The sequence below is a fragment of the Halichoeres trimaculatus genome, unplaced genomic scaffold, assembly GCF_033239565.1.
Source record: "Halichoeres trimaculatus isolate MK-OKI-2021-1 unplaced genomic scaffold, fHalTri1.1 fHalTri1_scaffold_4, whole genome shotgun sequence".
Taxonomy (NCBI): Eukaryota; Metazoa; Chordata; class Actinopteri; order Labriformes; family Labridae; genus Halichoeres; species Halichoeres trimaculatus.
Genome location: NW_027437182.1, coordinates 36,029,223 through 36,049,128, shown reverse-complemented (window position 1 = coordinate 36,049,128; position 19,906 = coordinate 36,029,223). Strand labels below are relative to the sequence as shown.

Here is a 19,906-nt window from a genome sequence, read left to right as displayed (position 1 = left end):
ACCATGAATAAGGAGCTGATGATTGTAATGATAGTTCACACTTGGTCGATGATGCGTGAGCAGTCACGTAATAGAGCTGTGTGAGATGATTCACTTTATACTAGAGACAGTAACAATGACGTGTGAGTTACATGTTTAAAATGAAACAAAAAATACATTAGGGGAATCAAAATAAAAAAAAAAAAAAAAACATTTTTGAACATTTTTAATGTGAAATATCTCTATATCACAGCAGCAGTGTCTGCAAAGTCTACCTCTTCTTTCACTGATGATGGTATCAGCAATCCTGAAGTACCACCTGTGGTGACAAACAATTAAATCACATCTTGCAATAAAGCAACTAATTTCATCGCCCAGGGTGCCATACATTTAAAGCATAAGTAGCACATAATGAAAAAGAGCTTCTATGTAATCATGGAGTCTAGATTGAGAATTATCCCAGAGCTCTTCTCTGCTGGGTATTAAATGCAGAGTTGAGAAGAAAAGGCCGTAAGTGAATGATCAATAGTGGTGTAATTAAAGGGCCTGGGAGTCCTTTCTATAAAGCCATTTCAAGTTGTTCTGCTTGGCTCGCCTCCGCCTCTGTGGTCTCGCAATGTAATTGCCACGGAAATCTGTTACACTTTGGGCATTTGTTCTGAGAGAGACAGTGAAAGAGAGAAAGAATTAGAGAGGGAGAAAGAATATCATGTGTCAGAAAAAGGAAATGAGGAACGATAAAGAAGGAAATCAAGCACACGATAATTTGTTGAAGCTATATTCCTCAGCTAGGGTTCTCTTGCAGCATGCTTATCATTCATTTTATCACATTTAAATCACTGCATTTGAGTGTGTTTTGTCATAACCAGAGAGAAAGATTGTTCATTTTGTCACTTAGACCACCACTCCTAGGTCTTGGGCTTCATATTAAGCTTATTTCAACCTGAAGCTGCTGTGGACTAAAGCAAGCAGAAGTGATCAACCAACATCAAGAAAGCAGACACAGAAAGCAGTGAAAGATATAAATAAAATGTTTTTCTTGAATGTTTACAGCTGTTGTGCTGTAAAGATATAGAAACATTTCTACACTTCTTCAACATGCAGTGTGACTCTGCTCTGCCCTCCATCACTGACACCACATCTCAAACTCACCTCCTTCACAGGCCAGAAAATGTCAGTCTTTGTAAAGATGGCACACAAACACACACTTTTTCAGTTTATTTTGTTGCAAAATGACTGAAACCTCAAGAGGGACGCAGCCACTTGATCTCTTCATATATCACTTTTTAACCCTAAAGAGCCCAGCATGTTGCTAGTGCTTGGCTAAGATTTGCATATTCATTTCAGTGGTGGTGGATCTAAAACTGAATAAGATAGATTAATTATATTTTTTGGCTTCTAGAATTTGTGGAGTTATACTTTTCTGTTGCATTTTCAACATGTCTCGGAGCGCTGTTTCCCTCCACTAATGCAGTGTTTCTCAATTCCGGTCCTGGGGCCCCCCTGCCCTGCATGTTTAAGATGTTACCGAATCCAACACACCTGATTCAAATGATGAGCTCGTCATCAAGCTCTGCTCGAGCCTGATAACGAGCCATTCATTTGAATCAGGTGTGCTGGAGTGGGGTAATATCTAAAACATGCAGGGCAGGGGGGCCCCAGGACCAGGATTGAGAAACACTGCACTAATGTGTTTGAAGAAATCCACTATTAAGCATAAAAAAGAAAAATATTACGATCCAAACCACAGTTGCTTCCTATGTTAATTTCACATCATCACATTTTTTACATTTACTTTTCTGAAGGATACAGCTATGGCATTTCTGTATTTTAAAACATGAATGAAATTTTTCTTTCTTTCTTTCTTTCTTTGCTTTTTTGGGTTTATGGCACTACTTTAGCAATTTATTTGGTTAGCCTGAACAAAAGTCTATCCATATGCAATAAAGGGGGTTGTTTTAAGGTATAGCCAAAGTTTTACTGAACAATTGACACTACAGCAAGTACATCAAAAATCTACATGTACAATGTGCAGATATGCTCTGGCAGACTTGGTACAATAAGCCACAAAGGGTTATTAGTGTTTCAGCCTACAGACTGCTGACAGAAAGTTTCGCAGCATCACACAGTGAGCCAACTAGTATAGAAGTTACTAAAACTGACAGAAGGTATCATATTGAAATTTCAATATCCTTGTTTTGTAAAAAAAAAAAAAAAAAAATTCTTAGTAAGCCAGACTCAGTTAAAATTTTTGATTCCCAATTTAAGGTCTTTCAGTATAGTTTTAAGACTTTTTGAGAGTCTTATCTCTGCATTTATTATTGATGGTTCCTGAAACAGCAGGGGTAAGATTTGTTTTTGTTGGGTATAACAAATAAATAAATAAATACACACACACACACACACACACACACACACACACACACACACACACACACATTATATATATATATATATATATATATATATATATATATATATATATATATATATATATATATATATATATATATATATATATATATATATATATATATATATATATTTATTTATTTATTTATTTATTTATTTATTTGGTGCGTACTCAGGTCGGATCTTCTTTTCAGTGATCTTGTTTTTGCAGGATGCATTTTTCTTGGTAATCTTTTGGCAGTTGCTGTGAGACAGTAGTTTGTGTGCGGATGGCGAGATTACGTCTTTTCATAAAGCGAAAACACCAAAAAGGACCGCCTCTAAATTCACTGATGTTTATGTCGCCTGCCAGCGCCGATGCCTTCATTTGAATAGTGACTATAGAAACGCTTCTGCTTGCTGCTCTCTGTTCAACAACCCACTGCTCAAGTTTGTCCTCTAACTGTGACCATCTTGCTTTGTTCCCTCAGAAACTCTGTTTAGTCTTCTTTACCTGGCGCAGTTCATCTTATTGTTTCCTCTGCTTCCGTACCAATGATTCATTAATGTTGAATTCTCTGGCTGCTGCTCTATTCCCATGTTCTACTGCGTGACTGATGGCCTTGAGTTTGGACTCTGTGTCCCACGCATGTCTCTTCAAAGGTGCCATTTTGGGGTCTTCATACACACACAAATGGTGTGAGACTGGAATTCCTCTTTTCACTGCGCTGTTACTTTGGCAGCGCCCCCCGACTACGGTAGCCATAGTTAACCAATATTGATCCATAGTATAAGGCGCATATATATATATATATATATATATATATATATATATATATATATATATATATATATATATATATATATATATATATATATATATATATATATGTAAGCCAACTTAACAGGATCAATTATGGGCTTGTGTGTTGCATAGCAAACAAAATATTTCAAACAGTTAAGAGCTATAGTTTAAAAGTAAAAGTACATAACTGTAAGTATAGAATGGAGAGGAAAGGAAAAAGTGACATAAATGCACACATTTGCTCACCCACATTTGCTCACACACTCTATCTCACACACTCACAGCCGGCACACAGGGTGCTCTGAGATCGTTAAGGTCTGACGATTTCCATGCTGGGCCCCTGAGCAATTAACCAATGGCCAGCCAATAGGAGCGGCCTTAATTGAATGTGGATTAAAAGAGAAAAATAAGGAGCGAGGGTATTACAAAGAGAGGAGTGAAATGAAAGGAGGCAGACAGATGGAAACAAATGATAGCGGGATCCCAGGAGTGGTCAGAGGTGCAGCCAATCGATAGGAGCCAGATTACAACTCTCTCCTTCTCTTTAACTTCTCTTTGCCTCCCTCCCTTTTCTCCAGCCCGTTACCTCCTTCTTTTCAACTCATCTGATGTCATGGAAACACCTCAAAAAGCGGCTCACCTAGCAGAGCCGTACGGGGTACATAAAGCTCGCTCCACACAGATGCCTGTCTTCAGAGAATGGGGATAAACAGGGATGGGCTCACACACACTCAAAATGTGCTGATCAAAAGCAACAGTGTGTGTGTGTGTGTGTGTGTGTGTGTGTGTGTGTGTGTGTGTGTGTGTGTGTGTGTGTGTGTGTGTGTGTGTGTGTGTGTGTGTGTGTGCCAGAGCAGGGATGGTTTCTGACTGAGAAATGAGAGATATTCTACAAAGCTAAATGCAGCTAAAAGTATCAAAAAAGACAGCTGAAAACCTTGAAATCAAATACAGCTGACACTTTTTGCTCAGAGCTCCAGAAGGAAACAAAAGCAGGACCAGATAAAAGCGCACATGCTCAATCTGCCCACCTGCTCTGAGGATCAATCGTACTCGTGTCTTTGGCCACTGCTTTTTGGTGGTGGATTATTGATTGTCAGTGTGACTGAGTCTAGGAGCACAAGTGCATGACGGTGACGTGCATGTGTGTGTATGTGTGTGTGTGTGTGTCTGTCTGTTATCTGTGCAACATGGGAAACAGCAGAAAGCAGTGTTCCAGTCAGTGACCAGCCGCTTGGATTTATTGGCCAACAAATGGAAATGGACAGAGCGTTCGAATGAACAACGGGAAACACGACGATGACGATGTAGCACGCTGCCTCAAACAGGGATAGGAAAGCAGGAGGGAGACGAGGAAGAGGAGGGTGAGCTGAAGACTGAAGAGTCAGGGTGAGGGAGTGAAGGATCAGAAGGTGGCAGTGTGATCAGTGTGACCGAGGCACGCAGTGATGATGCTGAGATAAGATATTTACGCTCTGGAAAGCAGAAATTACCTCCTAATGCTGTATCAATCTCAGGCTTCCACACTCGATCTGCGCTCTGTCAGAAACACAGCTACACAGTTTTTACGTCAGGGTGTATGTCTGGTGGAACTGGCTGCTCTGAAAGAAGACCAAAACTGGGAGATCTCATCAAACCAATGATGTGATGAAGGAGACACAGTTTTCAGACAGTTTGAGTGGATTTAAAGTGGAGAATAAATCTAGGATGTGTCACTAACTCTTTCACTTAAAATAATCCTGAAATATTTATTTATTTATCTATTCAATTTATATTAAAGCTCTAAGGTTTGTTATTCACAGTTGTAACATTTAAATCTCATTACAAGTAGCCACATCGTATCACCCTTTTCTTTTTTTTATAGAATGTCCACATTCTAACTGTACTTGTTTTGGGACACTGAACCCCAAATTGCTCCCACTGTTGGTCAGTGGTGCGTGGATAGGTGTGAATGAATTAAATAAAAACTGATGGTTTCTATTAGGAAATCCACCATCAGTGTGTGAATGTGTGAATGCGCTTTACACTAGCAGTGTAAAGCGCTTTGAGTGGTCTGAGAGACTAGAAAAGCGCTATATACGTACTGGTACATATATCATTTCTTCTCCTTATTGAAGTGTTCAGACTCCATTTCCCATGAGCACTATCACACACAATTGTGAAGACCTGACTCTTCCCATTTGTTCTGGAGAGCAGATCTTTTTTTTGTTCAAGACAACTTTCCTGTGGTGCAAAGCAACAAGGTATGGTATTAATTTGTTGTTTGAAAGGCGACAACAATCAAACTTTGTGAACTTAGATTGTAGTTTGGTGTCTAGGAGGTGGGCAGAATATCTGTGTTAATATCTGTCTTACTCACAGCCCAGTGCTTGGGAAAAACAGTGTAAGAACTAACAGCATTACTAAGCCTTTACTTTTTCCAGTAACAGGTAACTTAATTCAGATTTTGAAAATTTTAATCATAGATTGTATAAAACATGGACGTAGTCTCGCTGACGTCACTTGTTTCTGGTCTGTTTCTGAAACGGAAAATGAAGCACATCGGTTATAGCGGCCATATTGGTCGTGGCAAGGGCTTCGCCTACAGCCATAGGGCGCCTGTCGGTCACGTGACCCTGAGCTGTGCCTCTTATTGGGGGAGCTCACGATCTTAATATCCTCTGAACGGCCCAGTTAGAAAAAAATTCACCCCCCGTACAGTGGGTGCCAGTAGTAAAATTAGCGACTCAGACAGGAGACGTTTTTTGAACCAGGCTGTAAATAGGTTAATTTCTGCTTTGAAAACTGCTTTTTTTGGCTCGGTGTGTTTGTGACTTCTGCTACTTCCAGAGCCAGCCACAAGCGAACACTGGAGAAACAGCAGATTTTAGCACTTCAGCATGGTCCCATATTCTTAGACCGGAGGTTGCTGCTTGGTTTTAACACAGTTACCACTACCGACAGTGAAATGAGGTGCATTACTCTGTGTCCAACCTGGCTGGCTCAGCCAGGCACAAGAAAGGAGCTGCAAATAAAATGTGGGGGGAAAGCGTTAGACACATGCTAAAGTAAACTTTTCAGCAACAAATATCAAACAGCTTCCTTTGTGTCTGTGTTAACTTGCAGTCAGAGAGGATCTCTTGCAGCGTCTTTGGATCAAACCAACTCCAGGGAGAGGGGTGGATGCTTTTTGAGGTTTGAATGTAAGGCACAATTAGATGACTTGTTTTGACTTGAAAAAATATTAGAGATGACAGGATCAGACTTGAAAATAAGAGGTAAATCTGGAGAGATTACAGGTCAGGAGTGGAGCCAGAGACAGGGTTAAGAAGCGGGAGAATCCCTCCTAAATCATTAGTGTTGGCAGGTCTATCTGACCTGGTTCACTCAGCCAGAGTGCTGAGCGGTCTGTAGGTAAGCACACGACCTAAACAGAGGTAAACAGACACCACTTCAGCGTCATAGATGGAAAAGACAAGAACATACATGTGAACATTTTGTCCCAGACCAAAAGCTGCTCAAATACTGAAGTATTTTGCATAATTAAAGTTGTTGTTTTTTTGTTTCTTTTTTAAAAAAAGGAACACAATAATTACTTTCCCTGTTAACCAACTACATTTATAGAGAAGTAATTCTGTTACTGATTTGAGAAAGTAACTTCAACTATGTGTCATATTAGTGAATCCTGGTCATGTTCTGCCAGTCATCTACCAATCAGAGCTAACGTAACCTCACTCTTCATTTTATTGATAGACTCTCAAGTTTGAACAGACCACTGCAGAATAACTGCTGACTGTGGGTTGGAATGAACATCATCACTAAAAGTTTAACGTGTCTTAGCCCATGCTGTATCACACCCCTGTTCAGCTCTCTTCTATACTTCTGCCAGTCCAGCTCCAGTGTCCACCATCACTACAAAATTAATCACAGAAATTTTTTTGAGCTGAGAAAAAGGAACAGATCCTTAGTTTCACGGCTACATTTTGCTGGCTGGCATACTCCCACCATAGGGACTTTTGGTCTTTGAGCTGTGAATGCTATGATTCTGTGGTTGGGTCGATCACAAATATTGAGAAATAGCACTTGGAAATAACCAATTTAGGTTCTGATAATCTCATTTTAAATGTGGATTATGAACACACAAATATATATAAGTGGGGCTATTTTAAGATCACTTATAAAGTCCTCGCAGAGTCTTTTAGTGTTGCCAATTCCTCAGTAATGAAAGGAGTCATTGGCTGTTGTAAAAGTTGCCATTGCCTAATTTACATAATTTGTCATGTTCATGTCATTGTAATAGGCGCTGTAGGAGAGGAACGATAACATGGAAAGGACAAACAGTGTGTATTGAACACCTTAAAACTGTTTTGATTCTACATGTAAATTCAAACTTAGGACGGCCTGAACCAATGGTCACTTCTGAAAGTTACTGTCAGGATACGAAAGGGTTAATATCTCCTGCTCCGACAGCAGCTGGGAGGGACTGTCTTGTGAGGACAGGGTAACTCTGGAGTCTCTGATCGTTTTTTATGACACCTGAAAAAGTCACAAGATTTGTCAAAAGTAGCTTTTTTGAAAAGGAAAAAGTAGCTGGAGGGGTCTGAAAATTATTTATAGTTGATAACAAAGTTGTTATGGTGGCAACACCGGGGCCTTAAAACAGACCAGGCCAGACTGTGCCCCGCCACGCCACGCCACGGTGTCTTGGGCAAGAGGTTGAACCCCGTATCACCAGGTTTTGATGTTGTACACAAAGCATGATCATTTCAGTGTAGTTACCTGTGTTAAATTTTGCCATTGTTGAATTTTTTTGGTTTGTACACTTGCATGTTTTATACACCCAATGAAATGTTCCAATTCACTGAAATAATGGAGGGTATAATCTGTCCTTGGGATTATGAAGTGGTCCAGGCCACTAGGGGTATAATCTACTCCAAAGCAGCTTTAACCCCTGGTATAGTACGGATTGCAGCACCACTGCACAATATGTCACAGTTCCTATTTTTGCCCTCTTGTTCTTGCGTCCTTCATTGTGCTGAAGGGGAATGTTAAAAACCTCAATCATCAGAAAGACTATTTTTACTCAATCCCTCCATCTATCTTCAAGTTTTTTTTCCTTTAGTATTAAAAAGAAAATCACCTACAGTCGGAGCTCGTCCCTGCATCTCTTCCCTCACCTCATTCCGGATAGGTTAATTAACAACTGCATCTCATTTATGATGACCTGACCACGAAGCGCAGGCAAGCACCAAGTCAAATTACAAGGCAATCAAAGCTGTGCGGCAATAAAACTGGTAATTAAACAGCACAAAATAACAAGAGCAGAGATGACATGCTACAATAAAAAAGGGATGTAATAAAAGAAGGGTGAGAGAGGAGGGCCTCGGAGAAACTCATGTGAATGCTAATCTTTGCTGGGGACGTTTTTCACTTTATTCTGTGGATGTTTCCTTGAATGATTAAGACAGAAGAACATTCAACATGAGTCACTGAGCAGCAGGCTGGGGACACATACAGCTGACTAAAACTTATAGTCTAAATGTTATTTCTGCATGCCTCTTTAGCCTTATATCTCCTGCTTTTTTTGGTTTTCTGCATTTAGGGTCAGATGATATGGGCCCTTCAAGCTCAATGGCATGAGGAACTTTGGATTCAAGTTGCTGAAAGCTTTATTTCCTTGGGTGAAAGAGGAAAAATGATTTGATCTCACTGAAATCTTAAAAAGCATTCAGAGTAGGAGTAACCCTGCTCTAACTGAGCACAAATTGACAAAGGTCATATTACTTAAACAGCATGTAGATTATAAATTCATGTAGTAATCAGACTGCACAAGGATAATCAATGCACACCTTTTTAGTGCCCAATGGATTCTTGCAATCTACTGAACACTAAGGCTGGAGTCAGACCAGAAAAGTCCTTTGGTCCACGGGTTTGGTCCGGACCAAAAGCGGACTTTATTTTTTTCATTTGGTGCGGTTCGTATTCAGATTGTACTTTTTGCAAGTGGACTATATTCTGTAAACACATCCACGTGTGTGACGATCAGTGCTCTCATTGGACAGCACTGACAAAGGCGGCACACAGAATACAGACCCAGAAATGGAGGTAAGCGTGTGTTTGTGCTCTTATTAGAGCTGCAAAATCATTTTCAGTTTCAAGAGCAGCTCCTTCAAAGCAGCTTAACAACACCGTTTACAATTTTGGAACAGCGAAGACGAAGCAAGGAGACACTATGCTCTGCGTGTCCTGACTCACAACATGCTAGCAACAGTGTGGCTAAACAGAAGACGGAGGATCAGGTATGAACCAAAGACGGTTAGGCTACGGTGGCTTTATGGGCCCAAAAGGCGCATGTATCCTGTAGTTAGTACGGATGGACCTTGGTTTGTATTCAGACCTGCACCGGAGAACAACGAACCACACCAGAGTTCGTTTGGAAGCGGACTGAGACCACCTCAAAAAGTGGGTCTGGGATCGGTTGTTTGGTCCCCACCAGGGTTTGTTTGTGTCTATTCACACCTGCATGAAAAGTCCGAACCAGCGTGGGAAACGAACTCTGGTCCGTTTAAAGTGGACCAAACAGTCCAGGTCTGAATACGCTCTAAGAGTTGCTCATTCTAAAGTTCAGTCATTGTTGTCCTATCAACACAACTGAACTGTCAATCATCTTAACTTTACCAGATTTCTTAAGCAGAAAAATAAAATGTCAGAATAAAGTAAAATTAGAAATAAAATTAAATAAATAATGATAATTTAAAAATATTATAAATAATATTATAAATAAATAAAATTAAACAAAATAAATAAAAATATTTAGAGAAATACAAACAAACAAACATATAAATACATAACTAAACAAATAAATAAATAAATCATCAATTTAAAAATGACAATGTGAATTACAATATTTTGTTTTTTACATCATTTCATTTGCAAGTAGGTAGACCCCTAAAAAATACCTGCCTTCCACCATGACAAGAAGTAAAGCTAAGCAAGAAAAAGAGTCAGCCAAAATAAAGAGACTGAAGAGAAGGATCTAGACTGAAACCTAGGAAAGTATAGCCTTTGAGGGCTTGCAGCTTGTGGTCACCTTGGTGAAGCGCTCACTTCTTTCAGATTGTCCTGTGTCCACAGTGAGACCTGCGTTCGACATGAGTCACTGACCGGCCTGCTGTGCTACAGGAACAACTGCCCATAACTTATGGACTAAATGTTATCTCTTCACACCTCTTTGACTTTATACCTCCTGCTCTTTTCTTATCTGCATTTAGGGTCAAAGATGGGAACCAGATATGGGCTCTTGAAGCTCAATACTGAAACACTTTGGACTGCAAGTGGAAAAAGCTTCTTTAGCAGCACAAGGACACCCACGAGGCATTTGAAAGGTTGTTAGCTTTAATATCCCTTTGACAACTTGCCCTGAAGTAGACCAATCTAACATCAAACATGAAAAATAAAATTACCTGGAGGGATATTATTCTCATGTCAACCATCAATGTCGATGGTTAAAAACTGAACCAACAAACAGCATTAGAATGAAATCAGAAGAAAGGTTTAGGAAAAAAAACCCAACAAAAAATATACCATACTGAAAAACCTTTGGGGGTAGACTTTTATATGAAATCTGTAGAAAAGTTTTTTACGAAACACTTTCAGTGATATTATAACCACAGCAGAGTTATGGAGGTCAGATCACATCTCTGACTCAACCAAGCTGCGATTCTTTGAGACTGGAGGTCCTGAACTGTGTTAGTCATCATACAGTGGGACTGTATTTGCTAGCAAAGGTAGGCGGTGGTGAAGGGGATCCTTTCAGATAGAGCAGAGTTGTTTAAAAACAGCTGAAATGTGATAAAATCAAACCTACAAACTTTCCTTGCCTCAGTAACTCTGAAGATATCACAGATTTCACTGGGTAGCCCAAAGGCTGGAGGTCTGATTCAGGCACACATGAATTATTCATTCACCACTCATGTTCTAACACACAGTGAGCTGAGACTTGTTTAACATGCTGCTGTCAGAGTTTTAACCACAGACTGTTTGATATACCTGTGACTTCACCCACTTGTTTCTGATACAGAGTTTTAAAGCCCATCGCCCATGGGGGCAAAAGCTGAAATGCTGAGCTCAACCTGAATTTGTTCAAAGATGAGTGGGGCAAAGGGGTGGGTCTTTAGTCTTTTTGTAGACAACTACACTGTGTCCACCTGTCAGTCAAGTCAGCCATGCCCTTATATGGCCCAAACTAGCAAATGGCAAGCTAACCTCAAGTGGACTCTGGAAGAAATGCAGTTTTAACACGTACGCATAGGCTTCACTTCTAGCTCAATGGGTTTTAGACAAGGGGCAACATCTGGTTAGTAAAAAATGAAACCTTTGTGGAAGTGCTTAAAGTTGCTGTTTGTCAGGAATTTGCTTGAGTCTGGCTGCAGACGGAGTCGCGGAGGTGTTTTATACAGTCTATGGCTTTAGAGTCCTTTAATTTACCCACTTTACCGCCATACATTGCAGATCTGTAATCATTTTATGATCCAGAAAGCTTTCTGTTGTATGCCCCAAAATTGTGGAGTTCTCTGTCTTAGAATATCAAAGCCGTTAAGACTCTTGCTGCAATTTTAGCAGCAAACTACTTTCAACTCTTTTGAAATTGGATTTTAATGTGGAGTAATTCCTTCCTGCCCTAGAGTGCAGTATTTAAACTCTGCATAGTGGTCTCTCTAGTAGACAGCTATGTAAAAGCCATTTTCTCCTAAATGCAATGGTCTCTAGTGATCGCTAAGATTTTTTTTTCATCTTTTTATTTTTTTTTCTAAGTGCATGAGGAAAAAAACAACTTTTTACCTTTTTCCCAATTATTTTATCTTTTTTTTTCTATTTTATTTATTTATTTATTTTTTTTCATCTTATGGGTAAAAGTCTGTCTTTTTTTCACATATTCATTTTTTTCAGACTGTTACTGACATGATTCAGAGGGTTGAAAAAGTTGTGATCCAGACCAAGTTAAAATGTGGGAAAATGTGTTGAAATGTTTTTAAACGGAAAAAAAAAAAAATACATATGTAACATTTCATGTGAAAAGACAAGTCAACACTAGAGGGAAACATCTTGTCACAGGCTTCAATATGTCATGCATCTGTGGGTTAAACAGTGTTTTAACATTTTATTTAATTGTATCCATTTTTATTTTAATTCTAGTAGTGATTTTATACCTCTAACTTTACCTTATTATTATTATTATTATTATTATTATTATTATTATTATTATTATCATTATTATTATTATTGAATTTTACCTTCTTACCTGTTTTTTTTTATTTGGTCGATTTAACTGTATTGACTTTGGTTTAATTTCAAGCATCATCATGATCACCATCTTCTTTCTTGCTTAGTATTTTATCATTGAACCCTTGCTGTCAGGTTTAAAAAAATATGAAGTTGAGTTTGAGAAGCAGATTTGGTGAACTTGAGAAGCCTTGTCAGAGCCTGACATACAATAATAACCCAAATTGTAACAATACTGACCACAAAATGTAATCACAATTAGCCCTAAATTTAACAACGTATTTCATTTTAGCTGTTATAATCTTTCTAGGATACATCTTAGGCTTAGAGCTTTTGTTACGTTATTGACCAGTTATTAAAATTCAGGGTTTATTACATTTTTCTTATTGCAGTATGGGCTGTTGTTCAGTTTTGAGTCAATACTACAAATAGGACTCTAGCAAGTCTAAAGTCAAAGAACTAAAATAAGATCAAGACCCCATATGAATTGACCCACCAACACTCAATTCACTGTGTCTGAGTAAGGTAAAAACTTCTCAAGTGAAGATCTGACTGGATCTTTTTTAACTGATCTCTATGAAGATTTCACCAACCACAACAACCTGAACACTTCTTTCTTCCCACTGAGACTTTGAACAGGGATTTAGAGACAGGTGATGCAAATTGGCATAAACACACTCACAATAGGATGGCTGTTTTTACTTTAAGTACACAGTATCTGTCCCAGATAAATAAACAATAAGAGTAAAGCAATGTGAATGGATAAAGTGTGATCTGTTGCATATTAAAACAGATACAGGAGAATATCAGGTGTTAACATTGTGCTTTAGTGTTAGATTACAGAAGTACTTGCTTTTTATTCATCTGACAATTGTTCAATCATCTTATCGTTAAATCTGTTATCTAAATCAAAGATAAGAGGAGCATCTAAAGCACATAACAGCAACACGTCCTGATACCGCACTTAATCTGATTGAGCCAGCCCCCCGTAAAGCCTGTAATTGGATGCAGCAGGACATCTGTAGGACGGATGATAATATAATCAAGGCTCTTATCTCGCTCGACACTTGTTTAATGTTTTCTTTTCTTTTTTTCAGTTTTAGAGCAAACTCAACATCAGGATACAAATAAAACCAATGTCTGTTCTGTACCAGGGAGCTCCAGCCAAAGTTTCTTTTCTAAACTCCAACACTAATCGTTTCTTCTACAACAACAACAACCAGAAACTCATGGGCCAGCTCATATCATGTTAACATCTGTGACATTGAACACACTACGTATTTACCTGTGTTGGCAGGCATGGCCAGAGGAATACAGGAGTCTCCCTGCCCTGCAGATGGAGAGGACAGTAGAGACTTGGCCAGGAAAGCAGAGATGGGCTGAACCAGAAGAGACGTCAGTTTTCCTCCAGCCTCCCGTGATACGTCAGCTGGAGGGGAAAAAAAAAAAAACAGAAAATGAGTGAGAGGAGACCCTTATGGAACCCAGTGAGAAAGACGATCAGTCAGAGAGAAAGAGACGGTGCTACAGTCAATGGTCCTGATCATGACTGTTGTAACATGCTGCTCTGGGTAATTCTGAATCCCCCCATTACAGAGGTAACGGACAGAAAGCTTTCCATTTCATAATCAGTTTTCAATCACAAACAGAGAAGCGCCAGAGAGGAAGAAAAGATGGGAAGGCTTTGAGATGGAAAAGTGTTGGTGTAAACAGCTCCACTGAACGGAGCTGAATGAGATGAGGCCTCCTTGTTATTTCATCATAGTCTGGATTCATGAGAGCTGTAAAATTTTCCTCAGTATCCAGCTGTCTTACCAAAGCAAGATAAAACAACTTGTGGAAATGAAAATTAAATTAATATAAGAAACACACACTGAGGCCCCCCCCCCCCCCCCCCCTTTTTTTTTTTTTTTTTTTTCATTTTTACTGTTTAATGAAATATTTGGTATTTTGGTATTTCTGAATACACCTGAAGTTGACTGAAAGATCTGTGGAAACAAAGTGCAAATATATCAACTGATGGGGATTTTTTTTTTGTATTAATTATTATTATAATTTTTATAAACAGTTTTTGGTGGAGAACATTTTTATCTTTTGTTTACCTGAGAAAGTAGTACATAAAGAATCTGAAACTAAAAAACAAATCAATAAATAATTTAAAAAATAATTAGAAATAATGAAATTATAAATTAGATATACAATTTTATAATTAAATGTATATTATAAAATATAAATTAATTTATTATTCATCAATATCAATTTTATTACTTCACATATGTATATATCAAACCCTGTCATTAAAAAATACCCAGCCCTCCAAGAGTTATTCAATGAAAATAACTTCCATGTGTTTTTTTTATTTATTTATTTTCATGGAATAAGTGACAAAATGTAATCAAATGAGCCTTTAAATGGTTAAAATGGCAGACAAAAGTGAAATATTTGATGCATTTTATTGGGATTGGCATTGATTGAAAAGTTTTGTTTTGACAGAAGTTTTTGTTAGAAGACATTTTTATCCTTATACGTCCTCAGAGGGTTGTCAATTTGCCCTCAGTGTTTTTTTTGACTTGTGAAAAAAAAAAAACGAAAAAGAAGAACAATCCTCAAAAACAATTTTCCATGTAGAGTAACACATCCAAAGTTCCAAATATTGAGCAAAAGTTTACCTGATTGGACGAAACATCACTGTATAGGGAAGAATGTTGAATAAAGAATGTAAACACAAAATGCTTTGCTTAGCCAAAGACTCCGCTTGCTGATTTGTTTACTGATGACTGGTTCCTCACATTGCCAGATCTGGCAGGTACATTTTCATCTCCCTACAGCTGCAGGGATGCAAGTGTACCCACCAGATATAACACTACCATGTTTTCTGTAACTGGAAATGTATTTGCTTTTTCAAAAGTCTGTGAAGCTGTCGCTGATGCGCCTTTTTACTGTTATTTTACAGTGACACCTCTACTGGTCTCAAGGTGTAGTGTAATTCTTTTCTCTCTCTTTTTTTTTTTGTCTTCTTTTTTTTTTTACTCTCTACGTCACTGGCCTGATTACTTTCACCCACCTGGGTCTTCAACCTGTGGTGGGAATGCTTTACAAGAAACTTAACCCTTGTGTGGTATTCGGGTCTGTGGGACCTGTTTTCATCGAAAGAAAAATGAAACAAATATTTTTTCAACCTATAATTCATTGGCGTTGGCTCATTTTCTGTGAAGAACATAAATCAAAACCCATGTTCTCTGACCACATACTATACACCCACCCTACGCATTTATGTTACACACAGGGTATTTGGGTCCACTGGACCCGGGGCTAATAAAAGTGTGGAATTCTGTCTTCCTCCTTTCTCGGCCTTCTAATAGTGTTTTCTGCCCCTACTGTTCCTGCACAAAGTGTGTGTGTGTGTGTATGTGTGTGTGTGTGTGTGTGTGTGTGTGTGTGTGTGTGTGTGTGTGTGTGTGTGTGTGTGTGTGTGTGTGTGTGTGTGTGTCTGTGTGTGTCTGTGTGAATTCCTGCGTGCATGCGATTTTGAAAGTTGAAACATTGTTGAAAATTCAACAAACACCATGTACTCTTACATTCCTGCACATTTTCCCTTTTGTCTTGCAGGAACCAAACTTATTTTTTTTCTCATACATTATCCCATAAATAGCCCCATAAACACCGGCAAAGTAACAACAATACTAATACCACACGAGGGTTAAGGGTCCTGGGCCTTTAGTCAAAAGAACAGTGAGGTGTGATTTAAGCTCCGTCTCCACCAAGCTGTCCGGTTCGGTTCAGTACGGTTTGGTATAGTTAAGCCTGATCCTGTTAGCGTTTCCACAGAAAACTGTGCCCTCTTGTGGTAAGTGTCATGTTAACTGGATGCCGAAAGCCACATCTGTTAAATAATAGTGTGACGCCATAGCAGCGCAACACAGTGTACCCCGCTAATAAATCCAACGCAGAAGAAAAACGCATCACAGTAAACAAAGAGCAACGATGGAGGACATCCAGCATTTCATCCTCTCTGTGATTGGCATGTGGCTCTTTGATACAAAGTGCAATCAAGCTTCGTTTCGCAGAAGGGTGTGTACCTCTGTCACACAGTAAGTGATGATTTTTTCAACCAAACAATGGTCTGCAGTGTTGTAGGTCTACCTTCTGAGAGCGGATCAGTTCAGTCTGACACCCAAACAAAATGGTTCCAAAAAGTGGGACAGCTTGTCTAGGTTAGTTCGGGATCTTTCCCAGGATAAGTCCTGGGAACAGAAAAAAAAAAAAAAAGGGCTGTACCAAGACGAACCGAACCGCTCTGCTTGGTGGAAACGCAGCTTTAAAGTGAGACTCTACATAGAAAAATGCCTTTTTTGCTCCAAATGAGTGCGTGAAAGCTTGTTGAAGATACCCAAACATTAGAAACACTGTTTATCCAGCACAGCAGTTTTGGTGGAGCACAGATAATGTCTTTGTGGCTCATTTGAACAGATATCTAGGGCGGAGAAGCTGCACAAGCCTTGAGTGAATCAAGCCTTCAGTGTTGACCAAACCTGTTCTGAATTCACAAACACAGCTAATCATCTATGTTTTTAAATGTTTGATCGTGTAATGTAAATTGTGAAGCATAAATGTCTGATGTCCCTTACATCCTACTACTAAAGACTAATATCAAAGAGAACATCTAAGGGAATCTGGTGAATAACTACGGGCAGTAAAGATGAGAGAAACTGCTGACTGAACAAATAAAGTCTTGTGTTGCCTCCTTTGCCCTTTTAAGTAGATGATGTACTTAGGGTACATTATTTTCATTATAATAGGCAAAGTCATAACTCATTGCAGAGGTAGGCATACTTAGTCTGTAACATCTAATTTTCCCAGCCATTTACATCTTGAATAGCCCATTAACTTAAGCATATTGTTACTTTTTTGCCTCTCTTGCAGCTGAACTGTACTTTGTCCAAGTTTGTGAATAATCCATACTGTAACCTTTGCTGCGAGGACACGCTCAGCAAGCCTTGAAAAAATTCCCCTGTGCTTTCTCTGAACCAAACATCTTGTCAATAGCTTTCTCTGGTGGGTCTAGAGAGCGTCACGGCGGCACTCCTGCTCCTCAAGATGATTAATAATCCATGAAAAACACAGGAGACAGGGCAAGGGGGGGCTGAGAAAATTGAGGAGGTAAAATAAGCCCAAAATAAACACAGACAAGCAGGGCAGGGGACAGTGCCACAAGATTAGAGGAAAACATGAAAAGTTAAAGAAGAGCAGAGGGAATAAGTGAAAAAGAGGGAGGTAGATGAAGTGACGAGAGGAATAGGTTAAGAGAGCACAAGTAGAGGGGAAGGACTGACAAAAGAGATGGCAAGACACGGCAAGGGAGAAAGACACAGGGTTAGGGCAAAAAAAAGGTCAACAAGAGAGGAAGAGAAAGTGTTGGAGAAGAGTGAAGAGTGACACGGTGCTCCAGGGTGTGATAACAAACATGTTTTGACTTCAGAACAAACAGTTTTAAAAGAGAGGCTAGATATTAAAACCCTGTGTAGAGGACAGCCCTTCTTTAAAGACTTAAGGTTTAGAAAAATATCTCTCAATATCAATACCATATCAGGATCAATTTTGGCAATTATTTTAGATTTAGTCTTACGCCTCAAATACACCAGATACGTCTGCAGTCCAACTCTGTTCTGTTTGCGTGTTGACTGCCCTTGTCATCTCCGGCTGTGTGTTCTGTCCAACAAGCTGCATGACTGACAGACAGCTGGAGTTGTGAGACCGAGGAGTTCTCACACTTCACACTCCATTGATCAGTCTGTCTCCATTCACAATACACAATACAAGGTCTGTTCAACTTTTACAATGGTCCCTAAATGCACCAGCATGGTGGACAGACAGTGTTATTAAATGTGTCGAACAGATCACCAAACACATAGCTTTTAACACTAAGGACTCTAATTTCGTGGCGCAGTGCAGCGCAGGGGGCGCAAGCCTGGCGCACCCCACACAGTGTTAATTTCATGCGGCGCACTGCCATGCGCTGCCAATTTGACCATCTACTCAGAGATGGGTGTGACAGAGCACCAGGGGGAGGTGTTGGTATATTCATGTTGGCACAGTGACAATTTTGTGCCAAAAACAGCGCAGAAAGTGCCCTGAAAGCTCGCCAGCTCCAATCTGGTCTATTCTCGGCGCAAAGTGGAGCACACCCTCCACAGCTGTAATTTGGTGACAGGCGCACATGTCAACAAAGTCTCAGAGGCAGGTTTCTAGTGTCAGGCACATTTTAATGCAGTAAACAATCACAGTAATCACTATTTAATGTAACTGTCTGAACCAGCATATACATTTATATCTATATTAACTGTCCCGTCACATCTGATGTCAGATTAAAGCCGTTTGTCATAATGGAAAGTTAACCTGACGGCAGCTGGAAGTTTGATGCACATCTTACAATTAAACAATAAACAGCCTTAACATCAGATACAGAGTATATATCTGGTTCTCTCATTTCATTTAATTCAAAGAAAAGAGGGAGAGAAAAGAGGAAGAAAAAAGAGACAAAATAAATGTATGTCACTCAGGATTTACCCGTGATTTCCCATATTTCTCTGTTTTAGTCTTTATTGTTAACGTGATCTAAAAAGATGGAGTACATTATTGTAAGGAGGATGAGGCGGAGACACCAGGAGAGTATACAGTATATCACCAAAGGTTCTGCTATTTGGCGATGACAAACCAGGAGTGCAGGTGGATCAAAAGTATTCTGAATGGATAAGCCAGCTGTGTAACTGTCTCTTCATTTTGTACTCCTATTAATGACAAAGGAACAGATTACATTTGTCCCGGGAGCTGGCCCACACGGTGATGCGCTTCGTGTCCTCCGATGCGCCCCGCTGTCCATTCTCCTGCTGCAGGGACAGCGGCTCTGACCGTCTCTGCTACCTTTCCAGCACACTTTCAGCGAGTCGGGGGTCACCCAGACCAATCAGACGCTGTGCCTCGGCTGCAGCGCATTTAAAGGCGAGGAGAGGCGCTCATTTGATTGGTGAAAACAGCGCTCGGCTGTGTTAAACCCGGAGGGAGGCATGGACGCGCTCCTCTGCGCCTTGACTGCTCCTCTCTTGGCACTGCAGGAAACTTGCAAAGTACGCTGGTCAAACCCTGTCCACACGGCGAAGGCCGGCGCAGGGCAGGTGTGCCTGTGCTTGCGCCTGGTCTACGAAATTAGAGCCCTAAGCAACAAAAGGGTCAAACATTAATTATTAAACAGTTCAGGAGCTGGTTGTGGTTTATTGCTAACACACACCAGATGTTGAAATTCATCAATGAAAATGAGAAAGAAGCATGTAGGGTGAGGTTTCAGGTGAGGACTTGAACCCACAGCACAGCAAGCTAACTCAGTGAGCCTGTTAAAGGAATGCATGGATAGCATTTTGACAGATTAGACACACAGAGGGGAAAATATCATCGATTTGGAATGTCCAACAGTCT

General features: G+C 39.7%; 1 protein-coding gene across 1 annotated transcript in view; it reads right to left on the bottom strand.

Annotated features, from left to right (window-relative positions):
* The window catches only part of naaladl2 (N-acetylated alpha-linked acidic dipeptidase like 2), an 894,403-nt gene that overhangs the window by 280,596 nt on the left and 593,901 nt on the right, over positions 1-19,906 (bottom strand). Inside the window, exon 11 of the mRNA XM_074668343.1 lies at positions 13,722-13,865. Within this exon, the coding sequence (XP_074524444.1) occupies positions 13,722-13,865 (144 nt within the window). The remainder of the gene's footprint in view (positions 1-13,721; positions 13,866-19,906) is intronic.